Source organism: Cydia amplana, chromosome 20 (assembly GCF_948474715.1).
Source record: "Cydia amplana chromosome 20, ilCydAmpl1.1, whole genome shotgun sequence".
Classification (NCBI taxonomy): domain Eukaryota; kingdom Metazoa; phylum Arthropoda; class Insecta; order Lepidoptera; family Tortricidae; genus Cydia; species Cydia amplana.
In genome coordinates, this window is record NC_086088.1 from 12822808 (window position 1) to 12839912 (window position 17105).

General features: G+C 35.1%; 1 protein-coding gene and 1 long non-coding RNA gene across 2 annotated transcripts in view; one reads left to right on the top strand and one right to left on the bottom strand.

Annotated features, from left to right (window-relative positions):
• LOC134657408 (uncharacterized) overlaps positions 1-14361 on the top strand; it is an 84210-nt gene extending 69849 nt beyond the window's left edge. The window contains exon 2 of the long non-coding RNA XR_010097617.1: positions 14280-14361. This is a non-coding gene — a long non-coding RNA (uncharacterized LOC134657408). The remainder of the gene's footprint in view (positions 1-14279) is intronic.
• The window catches only part of LOC134657407 (homeotic protein empty spiracles-like), a 37717-nt gene continuing 21404 nt past the window's right edge, over positions 793-17105 (bottom strand). Inside the window, exon 3 of the mRNA XM_063512954.1 lies at positions 793-1859. Coding sequence (XP_063369024.1) covers positions 1671-1859 — 189 coding nt within the window. The 3' untranslated portion in view covers positions 793-1670. The remainder of the gene's footprint in view (positions 1860-17105) is intronic.

The window sequence follows — 17105 nt, forward strand, 5'->3', positions numbered from 1 at the left end:
CGAACAAGCAATTTATCACAATAATGTGGATATTAAAATAAAATATGGAAATGTAAAAAAAAAACCTGTTTCAAAATTTAAGTTTTTTTTAACTTCCAAAAATGATAAAAGTAAAGGTACCATTCGATTCCTTACATTTTATCCAAAAAAATATTGTATAGCAACTATTTACATAAACGCAATTTTCTTGTTTTGTCCATACTACAAGATCGGGCTCTCAGAGACCTTCACGTCACGTTCATTTATCGTTTTGTTAAGGGCGTTTTGCGAGTGAAGTGCGACTGTCGGACTTTGACTACAATTTCTGACTTTTGTGCTACTTTAACGCAATGGGTCCCATATAGACATTTGATCCTAAAAACAAACCCGATCGATTGATACCATAAATGAAAATTAGTCATGTAGCCTATTGTCTATAAATTTTGAAGAAGAATGGGGGATGGTTGAAGTAAATTATGAATCATATTTCGTACCACATAACGAGAAATAGTTTAAATTGTGGACGAATAATAAAGTGTCAAATAGACGTAAATTTTGTGTAATCATTTTGAAATTTACCGATAAATAAGAGCTATAGGTAAGTTGCTATGTTTAGTTCCGTGGCAAGCAGGAACATAACTTTTCTTCGATATGTTTTTAAAACGGAATATTTAACTGATCAAAATATGTTGAACACCTTGTCAACTAGATCAATAATTATAACTTGTCATTATAAAGTCACTTCCAGGTTATAAGTAGAGCATATTAAAATGTCTGCACTCAGAATTAACTTCGGCTATTTAAAGGTAATATCTGGAAAGAATCTTGTTTTAGGTACAAGAACCAAAACGCTCCACTTATCTCAAACGAGGCTTCAATCTTTAATTGGAACAAATTAATTTAAATTCCTAACACGTTGTCGATTCCAAATTCAAAATTAAAGCAGGTGTGCGACGCGTGAAAGCCTAACGAGCCAATCCGATCGTATCAGCCCATAGACAAATAGCCGTGGAGAACAATCGTCAACTGTTTAAAAACAATTTGGGCGCGTCGCGAGCAATTACGAAACGCGATTCGAGCCCAAGATATGTTTCTGAACGCATCTCTTAATAATAGACCCACAGACCAACGCTAATCTCAAACGTCATCACAAAACTATATTTATCTCGCTCTGCCGTTTGTGAAGCGAAACTATCCTTTTCTATCATTGACAGCCTTCGTTTAGGAACATACGTATCAGGCTATCAGCGCTCAAAATCTAACCTCCTAATTATACCCACATCACTGGAGCACGCATCAAAGAGGCATTTTTAATTAATTTAGTCCCAAAACTATTATAATGGGACCAATTATGTTATGTAATAACTCGTAGCTAACAAGGCGTTTTGAAACCGTTTTAAAAATTGGGTTTCCTTCATTTAATTATAATGGACGCTTTATATGATGATTTATGATTCAAGACAACGATGATTGTTAGAACTTCATTTGGGGCGCGTTTAGAAGTCGTTGTTCTACTTTTTTTTACCAATGTTTGCTGTATTAATTTAAAAATTAATCTACACTTATAATAAACATTCATTGGATTCGATTACCGTAATAAATACTTACTTACCGCTAAGCTATTTACAAAAACTATAATAAATAAATAGAATCTATTGATAGATATTTACAGTCGAATGTCTATGTCACTCCTACGTTTCGTTTTCACTCTCACTTAGTTCGTCCATGTCCATATCGATAAGTTCCTCGTCGTCTTCATACGAGTTGTTGAACTGTTCGTCTGGCTTGCTCGAGGAACCAGATTTGGTTCCCGTCTTGGCCTCTTCCTCTTGCTGCATACGTTTATGTTTCGTTCTTCTATTTTGGAACCACACCTTTACCTGTAACAAGAAAAAAAACAGTTATCCCTGGTTCAATGTTAAATGGCTTCTTATTATAGTTTAAAACTGTTTTATGTTAATCGCTCACATAAAATTTGCATAACGGATAATATTTTAATGCGTCCGTTATTCATAATACAGTCGGTGATTTCATATTAAAATTAATTGGTTAATATTATTATCCTCAAATTACACATGTGTTGAAAAATAATAAAAATAGTAATACGAAATTTCCGTGCTATAGACACAATAGAGGGGTGTGTGACAGCTTGTAGGTAATAGTTATTTATTTAAAACGATCATTTTATCGAAGGGGTTAAAGACCTTCTACGCCATTACTTCCGTGACATCGTTGCCATTTATTACAGCATTGTCGGGAACATCGCTCCCTTATCATATTTCATCGCTATTCAAAGAAAATCCGAAACTGCGAGGGAGAATGGATTTCCCGCGTAAAAATCGTCCGCCATTTTGAACGATTTGTCAAGTTTAATGGTGCGAAAAATCTATTCATGGCGCATGGCAGTATCGTGTTTGAGATATTTACAATAAAAACGTTTGTGTGGATTTTGGTTGTACATAATATCAGAAGTTTGATAGGTACTTGAATCCTGGCGATCTATAATGATATTAATGACTGTTTAAATACGTACAATGAACCTACTCGAACTTTAAAAAGGCAGACAGAGTCGCACCAAAAGAATACCACTTGGATTACAAAATTGCGCCTCTTCAAGAAAATTAGTTTAAGTTTCTCTTTTGTTGAAGTTTAAACAACAATGTATTAAATGTTAACAACTCTTTTAAATGAGAAAAAAGTCAGTTTCGGTTGTAAGTTGCAGTAAAAGACATAGGTACTGTAATAACCGAAGTTTCTGGGCCATGTTACTCTCGGTGCGTACATTGTTTTAGCCCCATAAAAGTAAACGCCATTCCATTTAAACAGAACACAATAACAATCTCGTTCCAAAAATAAAAGAGTAATTTCCGATTATGCTTTATCAGCGGTAGGTAAATAATAAGTTTATAACTTGTTCGTAGTAATGTAAGCCATAACATTTGCACAATTTCACGGCAATCCAAAGGCAAATTATGTTTTACTGACATTTCGAATTGCTGTACCGACGCCATTGGCTCCGGGGCTAATGGAAATTTTAATAAGTTATTATTATTGCGATATTTTAATGATTTATCGATTCCAGATAAGGGTTATTGGTTTGGATTTTGTGCGGTTTATGTTTATGGCTCGTTTGTTTAAGATTTGAGCGGTGGGCTCGCTTTTTATTGGGTTTTAAACATGGCTACCGAATGTAGGATGCGTTTTCTGAATACTTTTACTTTACGCATTTTTTACATTTTACGTAAAGCTTTCATAAAGCAGGACAGAACGGCTAATTATACAAATCGAATAAAATAAAGGACAAGGAAATGATAATTTTACATGACGAATAAAGAATGTTTTGAATCTTTCGCTTTTAAAGTCAAAGACTCAAAACATTCTTTATTCGTCAGTAACTAACATCATCATAATCTAATGATCAGAGCAATTTATTGATGCAATTATTAAAGAATAACACTTATACGGCGATTATTTTTACACAACACTATATGAATCCATTATATTACCGCCAGAGTCTGTCATTACCAATAGTTTACATCATTAATAACTAAACAATATTCCAACGAGCCAATACATTACCATAAACCATAACAAAAGCGATCATTTTCACGCAAGCCCGTCTAAATCAATTATACATTATATAACTCTAGGGTTCTAACTTAACTGGCCTATAATATACCTTATTTCCTTACAATAAGGTTTAGGAACGGTCAACCGACTGTGACACCGAGGGATGTCACGGCACATTAGCCGCCATCCACATCAAATATCAATCGCGAGGCAATGACGCGTGAGCGGCGAATGATATGTCGTTAGCGGGAATGTAGAAAATAATATCAATGGAGGAAAGTACATACCTAGTATGTTAATTTAGGAAAGGCAGAAAGTCCATGTACCTGCTATAATATCTTGAAAATGAAGAGCGCAAATATGGAAGACATAATCTTATATGTTTTGCGTTGCTGCTCAAGATAAAGCAGGTTACATCCTTTGCTTAAACTCATAACGAGAGCAGAGCTATTACAGCAGAGTGTAAAAAATATTTGCCACTTCCAAATCTCTAATAATTTATCGACACATCACACGTGACTCTCAGACTGTAAAGTTTACCGATAAACATACACTCGGAAAGGGGCGTAGTGTGTCACGTCTTTGCCTTTCATTATGGGCTGTTAATGTGTATTTGTACAACTCTCTTAGTCTACCCACTGCTTTGTCGTAGTTCTTACGACAACTTTTAATAACAAATAATAAATAACAAATAGCCTTAAACACATAACACACCTTTTGTCCGTGTGTGTAGTTTATGTCTTTATGGTAATTGGTAGGTACTTAAAGCTTTCAAAACCTATAGGTTAAGGTATTAGGTGGTTCTTACATAAAAGCAATTGTAAAACATACATTTAATGTTACGTTCCAGAGTAAAGGTTCCTTATTGCAAACGGCGCTTACGCTAGTATTAAACACACTTCAATACTAATAACGGGTACCTTTAGTCGTGTATGGTATGTCTTTGAAATAAGGTTTTCAAAACATCTTTGACGCAGTAGGCGTTGGCAAAAAGGCACAGTCTTTCATAAAAATAAGATAATGTATAGTCGACGCTGTTACTGCTTAACTCGTAAACCGTTTTCAAAAGACATAGGGTCGATAATGAGGAGTTACTGTTACTTAGTATCTTTCGTATATACGATGTTTAGTATAAAATTACATTTGAAAGCAGACAACAGAGACATTACTTACGAGGTGAGTCCAAGTAAGTTGCACAATTTTCCTATTTAGCCTTTACTTTCATTTTGACATTCTTAGAGGGGACTTTTTAAGGTATGTAAGACTGTAAGTAAATAGATTTGTCTTGCATAGCGTAAATAGGTAAGGAATGGGTAAATATTTAGAAAGGAATAAACATTTTTCATTGCAGTGAAAAGCAAAAATAAAGTTGTTCCAAATTACTGCAACAGAATAGGAATGCGGTTATAAAATTCTCCATTTTGACTATTAAATAGGAGTAGGTGATAGTAGGAGATAGATGTAGATTTCTGTGTTCATTAAAAATTAGCTATTCCGAAAGCAAGAGTATAAAGTAAAACCTTACACCTTAAGATTTCGTTTTCCATAGCTACAGATTGCTAGCAACCCCCTAACAACCCCCAGGGGGGGCCTGAAGGCGTGGATTTTACCCCAAACGATTATGATTTTGATGAGATTATGATATTATATTAGATTCCATAACGTGACACGTCTATTATAAGTAGGTATCAGAGTTTCAAAGGTCGTGTCAAAACCAGCTTAAAACCATAACTAATTGTTAAATTAGAATCAAGACTAAGTATAAGCTTGTCAAATAGATTCTGTTCGGAAAGAGAAGAGTCGTGGAATGTATTGAGCCCCATATATTCCATGACTCTTCTCTTTCCGAACGACTCTACACTTGATAGTTTACGCAGCGATCAACATTAGGTATAGGTACTGTCGGTACTGAATTTAAATAGGTATGGTATCTGCAAAGAAAATACTCAATTTACCTAGAAAAATAGGTATTAAATACATATTTTTTAGAATACCTTCAAAAGGAAGAAATACATATTAAAAACGTTGAAGGTAATAGGTACACAAAATATAACTAGCCCAAACCTTCATAACAAACAAGGACAAAATAACAAAAACATCATCGCATCATTTACTAAAACGACACCAACCCTCTCTAACTAATTTAAACAACCATAAAACAATTATAGCTATTTGATGCAAATTTGCTTCCCTCTACATAAACTTAATAGAGCTACTCTACGCATCTGCCGCGAACCTCCCCTGTGTGTGTCCTTTTACAGTGTACCTACACAATACAGACGCACATCTCCCCTGTGTGCGTGCCCTTTTACAGTGTATCTACAAAATACACAAACTCACACACACAAGCCGTCTCCTAAATAAGTGGCCCAATGTTCTGGTTATAACAACGCAAACAATGAGTTTAATGGGAAAAGGGAATCGCAACTCATAACACCCGGGGCACTGAATAAATAAAGGGCAGCTATTCAAACCCGAAATACGATTAAGTACTTATGTGCTCGATTATACTCCCCTACGGATCACAGAAAGGGACAGGCGATTAAGTGAACTGGAGAGACAGGGATGGATACACAGAGGGGAGACGAGCAATTAAGTGGCGTGAATTCGGAGCGAAATTTAAACGGAAAGCTATTTATTCGTGTATTACTTTATTGTCGAGCCATTAAGGAGAGAGGGAGATGATTAAGGAGAGAGGGAGATAGCGATGGGAATTATGCGACAAATTGGGCGACCCGATTTGCAATTTTTACGGGTAATAGGGATGGTGATAGGGGTGAGGGGTGTGCGAGGGGGGCGGGTGATTAATCGTTGTCTTTGTGAGTGTTTGATTAATGTTAAGTTAGAAATTGGTAGTTTATTTTTTTATTTATCTTTTGTGTGGAAAAGAAATTGATTAAGGGTATTGTGCTTGGTTGAATATAATTGGTTTTAGAAGATTGTATACTGACTGAGTTTGAAAACTGCACTGACATTGACATTTTCATAAAATGAATGATGTGGTCTTTACTTATTTTTGGTCACGAATAAACGCTCTCTATTCTATTCTATTCTATATGCAATTTCAACATTTGTTCAAATTCCGGGGAAGGCGTTTATAGAAAATTATAAACAACTTCTTTTCTTTAAGGGGCCGTGAGTTTTTATGTAACTATGTAACGGTTTTATTTTTAGGCAAATTATATCTATTTTAAAACAAGTATCTCCTTCGGATTCTTTTTTTATGAAAGAAATATATATCTAAGCTTGTGCATTTTAAAACTTGCTCGTTTTATCTAAATCTCGTCTAATCACTAATTACACTATATCAAATCAAATATAAAAAGTTCTTTTTTAATTTATATTTTTTTGTAGGTACAAAATGCAAACAGGTAATCGTAACAATTTAAGTAGCAACGTCCATTTTATAACTAAATTCTCTAAATAAAGCAATAAAGAATATATACCTATCTATTAGATAGGTACACTAATTTTCATCTCTCAAACTTACCCCCTTAACACAACGTTAACAATGGCACCGGAAGTGGAAAGCGCGCGTTTACCGCGTTTCCGGTCGCTATCAAGGCCATAAACCAAGTCTAGATGGTCTGGATCTAGATTTGTAAGACAAACAGCCGGCTAAGTACGGGTTGCGTAAGTTAGGTTGAGACAGTCCAACATAGCGGGGACACGCGAAGATTAATCCGTACACGGCGGGAACAAGTCGATAACTCGAGATATAAAAACCGGCCAAGTGCGAGTCGGACTCGCGTTCCAAGGGTTCCGTACATAAGTCCGACTCACGCTTGACTGCACATTTCTAATAGGTTTTCCTGTCATCTATAGGTAAAGAAATATTTTGTGTAGGTACTTATTTTTTTTTCAAAATTTTAGACCCAGTAGTTTTGGAGATAAAGGTCGGACAGACAGACAGACGCACGAGTGATCCTATAAGGGTTCCGTTTTTTCCTTTTGAGGTACGTAACCCTAAAAAAATGAAGAAATTTGAACCTCATGTAATTCTATTTTAATTTAAGTTCATATTTCATATACTCGTTACCTTACTAATTATGACACTTAAACTAGGTGTTATGCAAAATTAACCGCATAACTATAGCATTATGCGATCCAATGTGACATATAGCTGGTCAACCAGATCTTGCCAGTAAAAAAAAGGCACGAAATTCATTTTCTATGGGACGATATCCCTTCGCGCCTATTACATTTTTCAAATTTGCCGCCTTTTTCTACTGTCAAGATCTGGTTGACCAAGTATAATATTGATAATCAATAATCACCAAACGCAGGCCATAAAGCACTTCCGGCCGAAAGAAAACAATGTAGAGTCCATTTCCGGCGGGAAACCGGACGTTCAACAGCATTTCCGGTTCGCGTTTAAAGCCAAGATGGCGGCCCTGAAGATTTCTATTGTTGCTGGAAATTGGGTGGGATTCGGATTTATTAAGGGTTCGATTTACTTTAATCCAGTTTTCTGTAACCCTTTTTGTTTTTACATTTCTGTGGATCCCGGATCTTATAAATAAAGTTTTCGTGAACGGTGGCCATATTTTATACAAACATTAGTGGAATATAATGAGTCGTCCGTCAAAAATACTGACGTGTACATAAAAAATTGTTAATTAAAAATTAAAATATGTTTTGATGTTTTTTTTTTTGCTGTGCAATTTGTTTTAGGTTTTAAGTTAATATTAGTATTGTTTTTTGCTAATGGTTAAACCATTAAGTAGGTACTTTTTAAGTGTATGTGTTTAAAGTTTAAATTAAGTACGTAAGTATACAGTGTGGAAAGATAAGTCGGGCCCTGGAGGGAAACTACCTTAAATCCTTAAGCTGGCTCATTTTAAAATTTCTCTAAGAAATATTACATTTTAAAAATCTCACCTTTATATGATATTGATTTCATACTTCGTGCCTATTTATGTGCCTTCGTGCCTATTTATCCAATCAATATCAAATCAAGAACAGTTTCACGAAGTTCGAATGCTGTTTCATTATGATTATGATACTTAATCATAATTGGATGAAGTTTTCCAATACTTGAGGTGGTCGCTCGCCCCTTTATCGATTTTAATTGTTTCCAATAGACGCGCTTCCGGAGGAAATCTTTTATTGCTTTTCGTTAATGATATACGGGTCAAGGAACTCTAAATAATATTATATTATTGATTGATTGATTTAATATTTATTCATAAAACATAATGTTTTACATGTCAAATAAGGTACATAAACAATTTATACACTAGATCTCAGGTAGATAAGTATTTAACACGTACATAGGTACTAATTTACTTCTGCATGCATTGCATTATTTTCTAAGTAGGTTTGACAATAAGGTTCGTAACTTATTATGTAGTATACCGTTATAGCTGCGTCACCTGTCACGTATTTATTGCAATATGTCATAGTATACAAGATACTCTTCGTGATATAAGAGTTTATAAAAATTGTACACGGCTGTATTCAGACAGGTATTCAAAAACACGTTACGTTAACAATGTCTACGTTATACATTATCCAGTAAGTACCTAAAATACCTAAACTACATAATAGGTACTAGGTAGGTAGGTAGGTTAGGTACACAAATGATATCTAGTCTACTGGTTACATGAAAACACCCTTTACTAGACCTCGCACGAACATGCTCCCACAATTCCTCATCTCACCCTGGAACCCTGGGGTGACGTCATTACTAGGGTTGTCACTAGGGTCAATAAAAAATACGGGAACGATTTCTCATGGTCACTGTCTGTCACAACCACGGTCGAACTTTTTTGGTTTTTTTTTTGCGTTTTTTCACATGCATCTAAGTAATCCTCGATCATATTGTTAATATGCCGCGCTCATTATCGTCGCCAATTACCTCTCTTTATAAACCTATCTACTATACAAAATCATAAATAACATATTGAGGACATGGTTGTGACATATCATAGTTCAAAATATCTGGACCACGTATATTATGGTATCTAGCATCAAATATTCTTGCTCATGTGACAACCCTGTAGCAACCCCCGGCGGCGACATCAAAATCACAACGGGGGTTGTGCTAATACCCGCCCAGCTGCACCACCAGGCGACTATCAACTCTGTGTTAAAGTACTAAGGTCTCTTTTTGAAGAGACAAATCACCCGAACAGATCACAGAGTAAAGCATAGGGGTATCATAGAGCAAGTGATAATAAGTTTTGTGTCAAGGAGCTAAGGTTGATTTATGAATGGGAGAGTTATGGAGTCAATAGCGCATGCGCTAAGGGTGCGTAGGTATGACACAATCCGTTGAACTGGTTGATTTTGATTCGAAATTGTCACGTCATAAAGCCTGGTAACTATCTTTGCAGTCACGTTTTAATAATAAATAAATAAAATGTTCGTAATTGATAATTAGTTAGGTAGCAAGTAAGTTATACAATAGGTATACCTATACAATACAATACAATACCATTTATTTCTCTCATATAAGCTTACAGTAGTTTACCAACTCGCTTACACGGTAAAAGACACTGCACGCGCTAGTTCTTGAGGTGGAAGTGTCATAAAGTGACTCCACGTTAATATTTATTTATACAGAGAACTAAATAGACGTCAGCGATAAAATAAAATAAAATATCAGTTCATTCTCATTTGTATATCTAATCTAATTTTTTTTACTCAACCTAGGTCATCATTTCGCGTGTTTATAAAACGCGAGAATTTTGATGAGAATGAAAACACACTAACCGAATGAAAACCGTACGATTGTCTATATTTAATGGTTTTTGCTTGTAATGTCTGCATGAGTCACACTTCATCGTTATTATAATCACTTTGTATGTTTAAGAAGATGATTACCGGTCTACATTGTCAACGTAAGTACCTTTAATTTATTGGCTCACTTATACCCGCACATTGTATAATTGACAGGATATTACTGAATTAATGTCCTGTCAATTGATATAATTATAGAACAGGTTTCCTAGGCTGTCAGTAGTTTAGGTCTCTATTATGGTCATGGGATAAAAAACGCATTATCTTTGACAGCGGTCGTTATTTTTGTCTAGAATCTAGATTGAAACTAAGCCTAGCAGGAAACAGCTTTTTATGTTAAACATAAGTATAGACCCACATAAATATGTTTTTTATATTAAGTATATTTAATTAGTTATATTGAATGAATAAACTGACATTCATTTCAGGAAACAAGGTCCATGTTAAGTATAAATAATTTACACTAACTTATGTTTGTTACAGTTTGTTGTTTATGTATATTATTTATTTTGTAAACAATTTATCATTGAGTTACCTATTGTATGAAATTTATAGTGCGTTTAGTTTTATACTTAATGGGTAATTGGCTTCTTTCTGCCCGCAAAATTATCCTAAGTCCTCCGGGCCTCAAACTACATCCATAGCAAATTTCATCTTAATTGGTTCAGCGGTTTAAGCGTGAAAAGTTAACAGACAGACGGAGTTTCTATCGCATTTATATTATTATCAGGGATGAGTAGGGATAGTAGGAATGTAATCTACATAATTTTGTCCAACCAAATCCAAGACGTTCATTACACAACGATTAGTTACTTAATGTCATCGCTATAAGTCTAAAGTTAGCACAATTTGACCATTAGTAAACCTTATTGCCACGGTATAAGGATTACTTAAAGTCAGCTATATGATAACACGCCCGTGGCCCGTCTCGGACTATAATCCCGATATTGAAAGCACGTAATGTATCGTTTGAACCAACGTGCCATTAACGACAAGCGAGAGAACCCCGGCCACAGCGGGTTTACTGTGGACAGTTAATTGACTTTGTAAAAAACGCACGACAATAGATGCACTGTGTTTTTGCTGTAGCTACTGAGATATTAGTGCAATTTTGAGTTCTATTGTACACGGCATACAGCTCAATTTTGTTACAACCTACTCGTTAAAAAAGTAAAGGGCACGCAATGGTTGCGTTACGGTCGATACTCATATTATAGATTTTGAAAATTAAAAAGATGTCACTTCAATTAGTAAACTTGTAGATATAACATTTATTAAGCAACGATTTATAAATTATTTCATTATTTTCAAAGGCTTATTGTAGTAGCGCTTCGGAAAGATAAACAAGAACTTGCAAATAAAATAGATTTCATTGCTCTTCAGTGTACTATGAAACAAATAAATCTTACACAAATTGACCTAGTCTCAAATGTCTCAATAAGGCTCGTGTTGTTATTATACTTGTGTAGATAATTCGAATCGTTTGAAGCCAGTTAATATAGTGCCTCCACAATTTTCGCTGCGCTGTTTTACTCTATTTTATAAGACGTAAGGTTGTGGTAATTTCAGACGATTAAGTAAACTAGCAGCTGCGCGCCATTAGCCCTTGTTTGTTGTTTACGTTAATAATTCGATTATTGCAAGTTTTTAATCGATTATATTCGATTATTCGATTTTTAATCGCTGGCCGGAAGATTGTATTTTACGAGTACAAGGTAATTTCCTGTGGTTAGTGTAGAATAACAATTTTATATTTCAATGAAGATGATATTTGATGTGTCCTAATGAATACTTGACATTTTGTTAGTAGCTTTGACCAAGTATGAATTGAAAACTGAAGGACAAACAGCGTAAAGATTAAGAGGATTTTTTGTGGATGTCACAATCACAACCGTGGAGACAGTCACTATTCGTACGAAAACCCCTTAATGTTAGCAGAGTATTTTAACGTAGTGTTGGCATATACGGGACATCCATACATCCATCCAATATATTGTCCAAAAACTATAATAGCCTATAAACATAGGATGCGGCAAGGAATAATACTACAATTACTTATTCTGTGGCAAGGATAAGGCCCTGGGAAAAATTGGCCAGTAATAGCTGGAGACTTATTACGAAAGGAAATCATCATCAAATATCTATACTTATGGACAATTTATCTTGGGTGGTAGTAGAAGTGGGTTAGGTGTGATTCTATAAAAACACAGTGGAAGTAGCAGGGTGAGGCTAGTTCAGCTAGTTGCAAAAGATTAGCAGCAGAAAGTCGGGCACGGCCCATTGGCGGTGATTCCGTAGATCCGCAGCACATTAGCGCTGTAATACACTCGTGCGCGCCACACAAAGGTACAGCAGGCGCGCATTAAAACTTACAGTAGGTAACTAGGTAAGTACTACCACTACTACCTAATACCACTCACGATCGCTTGATGTTTTCATAAAAATATTTCATGCGTCACCACTTTCCTGTAAGTGTAAACCAAAGTAAGTAGAGTAAACACAAAACTCGGTCTTGGCAGTCGGATAGAGACGATTACTGTCGAACTGTTTACGTTTATCCATATATGTATAATAATAATAATAAATGTTCATTTATTTAGACAACAAGATCCAAGATATATGAATAAATGAATTGTTTTATACTACATTGCCTATCTATTTAATTTGAGATGTAAAATACAATGTTTTATGAATAAACATCTGAATCTGAATATCTATTCAAATTAAATACAAAAGGATCAACTAAAGTTAGCCAAAAAACACACGCCACACAGTTTCTAGTGATAGATTAACTTTGAGCACACACTAAGGATATTCTGTTGAAATATGTATGACCTGATTTTGAGAGATGAAGAGTTGATTCCAAATTTAAAAAATTAATAAGTACATATCAATCTACATACATACATACAATATCTCTGCATACCCACTGTGCCTGCCTCCACTACCCATCCAACTCATAAAAACAGGTATGTTCGCGTTGCATGAGGCGGCCAATTTTGCGCTAATGCTCTATTGTTTTATTAATGAGCAGCATTCCTGCTCCCAGCAAAAACAAAGAACATGTCTATTAGTCCATGCTCTTAATTATTTTAATATAGGTGTCGCTTCCCGCGATTTTAATATGATGATAACGTCGAAATTTATCTGTGTTTTATCTTATTCAAAAAGGCCAGCTACTACTGTATTTTTTACTTTCACGGTTTTCATATATTTTTAGAATAAAAAGCATGATGCCCTCCACCCATGCCTAAATACCAAACGATTACATCAATCTCTTTAGTTAGGTCTATTTTAAAAGTGTTGTCACAACCGAGCTAAACATTTTGAGTTTAAGTATTTATAACGAAATGTCACACCCGCGCCAAACATCTTGACGTCTCGTAATAAACTGTGTCACTGGAATAAAAATCTTAGAAGGAAAAAGTACTAGTAAAAAGTAAAGTTATGTGAAAAAGAGAAATCTAATCCAGTTTTTCTTTGCAAAAGATCCGTTTTTATCTGTTCAATATCCCTGCTAAGCTAAAATATGTATGCAGTAGATCGACGTGCGGTAAATAAGACATCGGGTGTAGGACCTAACTGACCTACCTGACCTTTCCTCAAAGGTCAGATAACAGATATCGCAGTACGCTATTAAGTCCCGTTCATCAAATAAGTAACTATGTGTAAATCCTGATCGTTTAAAACAACATAAAACTACAAAACAATTAACATAAAGGCCTACTAAATTTGCCCTATTCATGCCTGTAATTGTCTCTTCCTCATCCGCAGTTTTAATTAATTATTAAAATGGCGTAATAAAACACCTTAAGCAGTTAACGTTTGCTACTATCTGTTAGGTTAGTTTATTAACAACCTTTATTAGGTCGACCTGTATGTAACTATGTAATGGAATCTTGCATCTAAAATTCTTCCCGGTTTCCGATTGAGCTGAAATTTTGCATACACATGTAATGTAAGTCGGGTGACAATGCAATATTAAGGTACCATCGAGCTGATCTGATGATGGAGACAGGAGGTGGCCATAGGAACTCTGTGATGAAACAACGCAACCTAATTGTGTTAGGGGTTTTTAGAATTGTCTCGATGAGTATTAGTTGTCTTTCGTAAGAAAAGTACAGTCAGCGATAAAAGCTTGTACCAAAAATGAAATTTTTGACAAAAACTTATATTATTAGCAATTTACATATATGATTATCATTGGCATATATAAATGTATTTCATTCAGTATTCTGTTTAAACCTGCTTAGTCCGCGTAACGGTAGTGACATAATAGACATTTGAAAACATGTAGTGCAAAACATTCAATTGATTAGACTGACCCTGATATTTTATAACTTGTAATCCAGGATAATCAACTGCAATATGGGTTACATAGTATCGAATTTCCATACAAATCCCATTATCATTGCTCTGCATTCATTCGCATTCAGCGTTCTACGTTCAATTAAAACTGTACACAACATTGTTGTTCTAATTAGGCATTGGATTCTTTGATTCAACTTTATGTAGTGTATGTACTTAAACCTAAGTGTGACAGGATTAACACAGCTGTCACAGCCGCGTCTATTGCATTGACAGCCGCGTCGGTGGTGCGCGACGTAAGTGTGTCGTAACTGGTTTAACAAAAACTGAGCGTATACAGGGCGCGGCTGATGTAATTAGTGTGTCCGTTTGTATGTTTAATCCAACGCATGAAGGTTGACAAAGCATAATGATTTATTTATATATTTACTTATACGATAAATTCCTACAGCTATAATATAATTGAGAGGTACCAGGTACCTCTACCTACACTCAACTTTTGAACAGCAATTCAGAGCCAATTACAGGAATTTACAGATAATAGCTAGCTATAGTTATTTGTTATTTGATGAACACGGAGGTATTAATTAGTTTCCGAGTTATGGATAATATGTTTATCTTATAATTATATCGTCGTTTAATATCACAACTACTTAAGCTTTATTGAACTTATTACTGTGAGACTAGGTAGATTTTTGCAAGGTGACTATTGATTGATATTTTACTGTTATTTATTTAATCAGTATAGTAACCGTTTCTGAAGTTATATCCTTTTTCGATGCATGGGCGTTGGCTACTTATAATTAAACTGCGCTAATCGCTAACCTTGCTTCGATTTCTCCCTGTCGAGTGTGAATATGTTGAATCGGAAGTTATTATACCGTGTGATGGTCTGATAGTTCGCGAGTCGAGTGTTCGCGAGAACCAGTGAGATGCGTAATGTGGGACGTTGGACTGAAAGCAACGTATACCTGAGCCTCACTCCCTTTTTCATCTAAAGTAACAATAAGTGTATTTACTAAGGTCGAAATTGTTGTTGACTTGTTTTCTGTCTCTGAGAAACGTACCCAAGAGGTTTCTCATATTTTTTATATGAAATATATGTTAATAACAAAAAATAAAGGTATACAATGATACCGTATGTTTTTATTTTCTTACTAACGACACAAAAAAACGTAAGGTACTCACACAAAATCAAACGAATTTTAACTAACTAATGGCATGCGTTCGCCGTAGCTCTGCAAGTGATTGAAACAATCGCACGCGCACCGCTAAGTGTATCAGCGGCGTTAATTGCCCGAGGATCGGAAAAAATGATTTAATTACCGATCATTAGGCGCGTAGCGTTCGCAACACATGCGAGTCGTAAATTATATAATTATTGGGCGCTGATATGAAATCTGTGTTTAATAACCCCATTAAATTAATATTAGTTAGGTTTCTAGCTCACTAGGTTGGTAGCTAATTAGCTAATTGCTTGCAGGACCTTCACTTCGAATCCTCCGGAGATACCTGCCTTAACAACCGTAAGTGATATTAGAAAACCATTTTAAACAGATTTTTTGACTTCAGAATTATTTTTTAATTGAAACGGCGCTATAGTTCGAGCGAGATGACATTACGCTTTGCTCTTCTAATGTGATATATGACAATCTGACCCTTTAAATATCAAAGTCGGTAATCAGTGCCGTAATTATTAATCGCAATTTGTCTGCACACTGTACTATAAATACTATAATGAGCTCTTGGGCCAACCGGGTGTGGCTCCACGCGCCCTGGTTTCACTGCCGTCGGCTTTTTACTATCATTTAATAACTCATTTAAAGGAACTGGCGAACTAACCGTGTTTGTTTTTACTAGTAATCGATTGGGCTACTCTCTGTATTTGCACATAGCGTCACATCCATGGATGTCCCCGTGGAGTCGATCGCTCATTCTCGTTAGAAAACGTTGGACCCTAACCCTAAAGGACTTTAAGAAGGAGAAATTGCCTATTACTACTAACTAGGTACCTACTTTATCTACATGTTTAGGTACTCACATTTTCTGTTTCAATTAATCTATCCCCATATACACAAAAAAAAAAACAAAGAATCAATTATTAAATTCAAATTAAAACACACCAAGACAAAAAAATAAAAAATGCTTCGGAGTACATAGATCTTTGTCCATGTCACATCCGTGGATGTCACTTCTGTGGAATCAGTTGTAATTTTTTTAGTATACGAACAAACGTTTATTTCATTAGGTACTAACATAAAAGTTACCTCTGTATTATGGTGAAAATCGAGTCAATAGGTTAGTTATTTACCAAATTAAATAACCCGTGGCTCTAGCACTAAAAATTTATTTTAATTAAATGAAAGCCACTTAACTACTGAAAAACAATAGTTATTATAACCACGTAAATTACTTGAGAAATACGTGGCAAGTAAAAGGTTGTAACTTGTAAATTATAATAAATTATATCAATATTATTTAACCCATTACAGCCGACTGCTCGG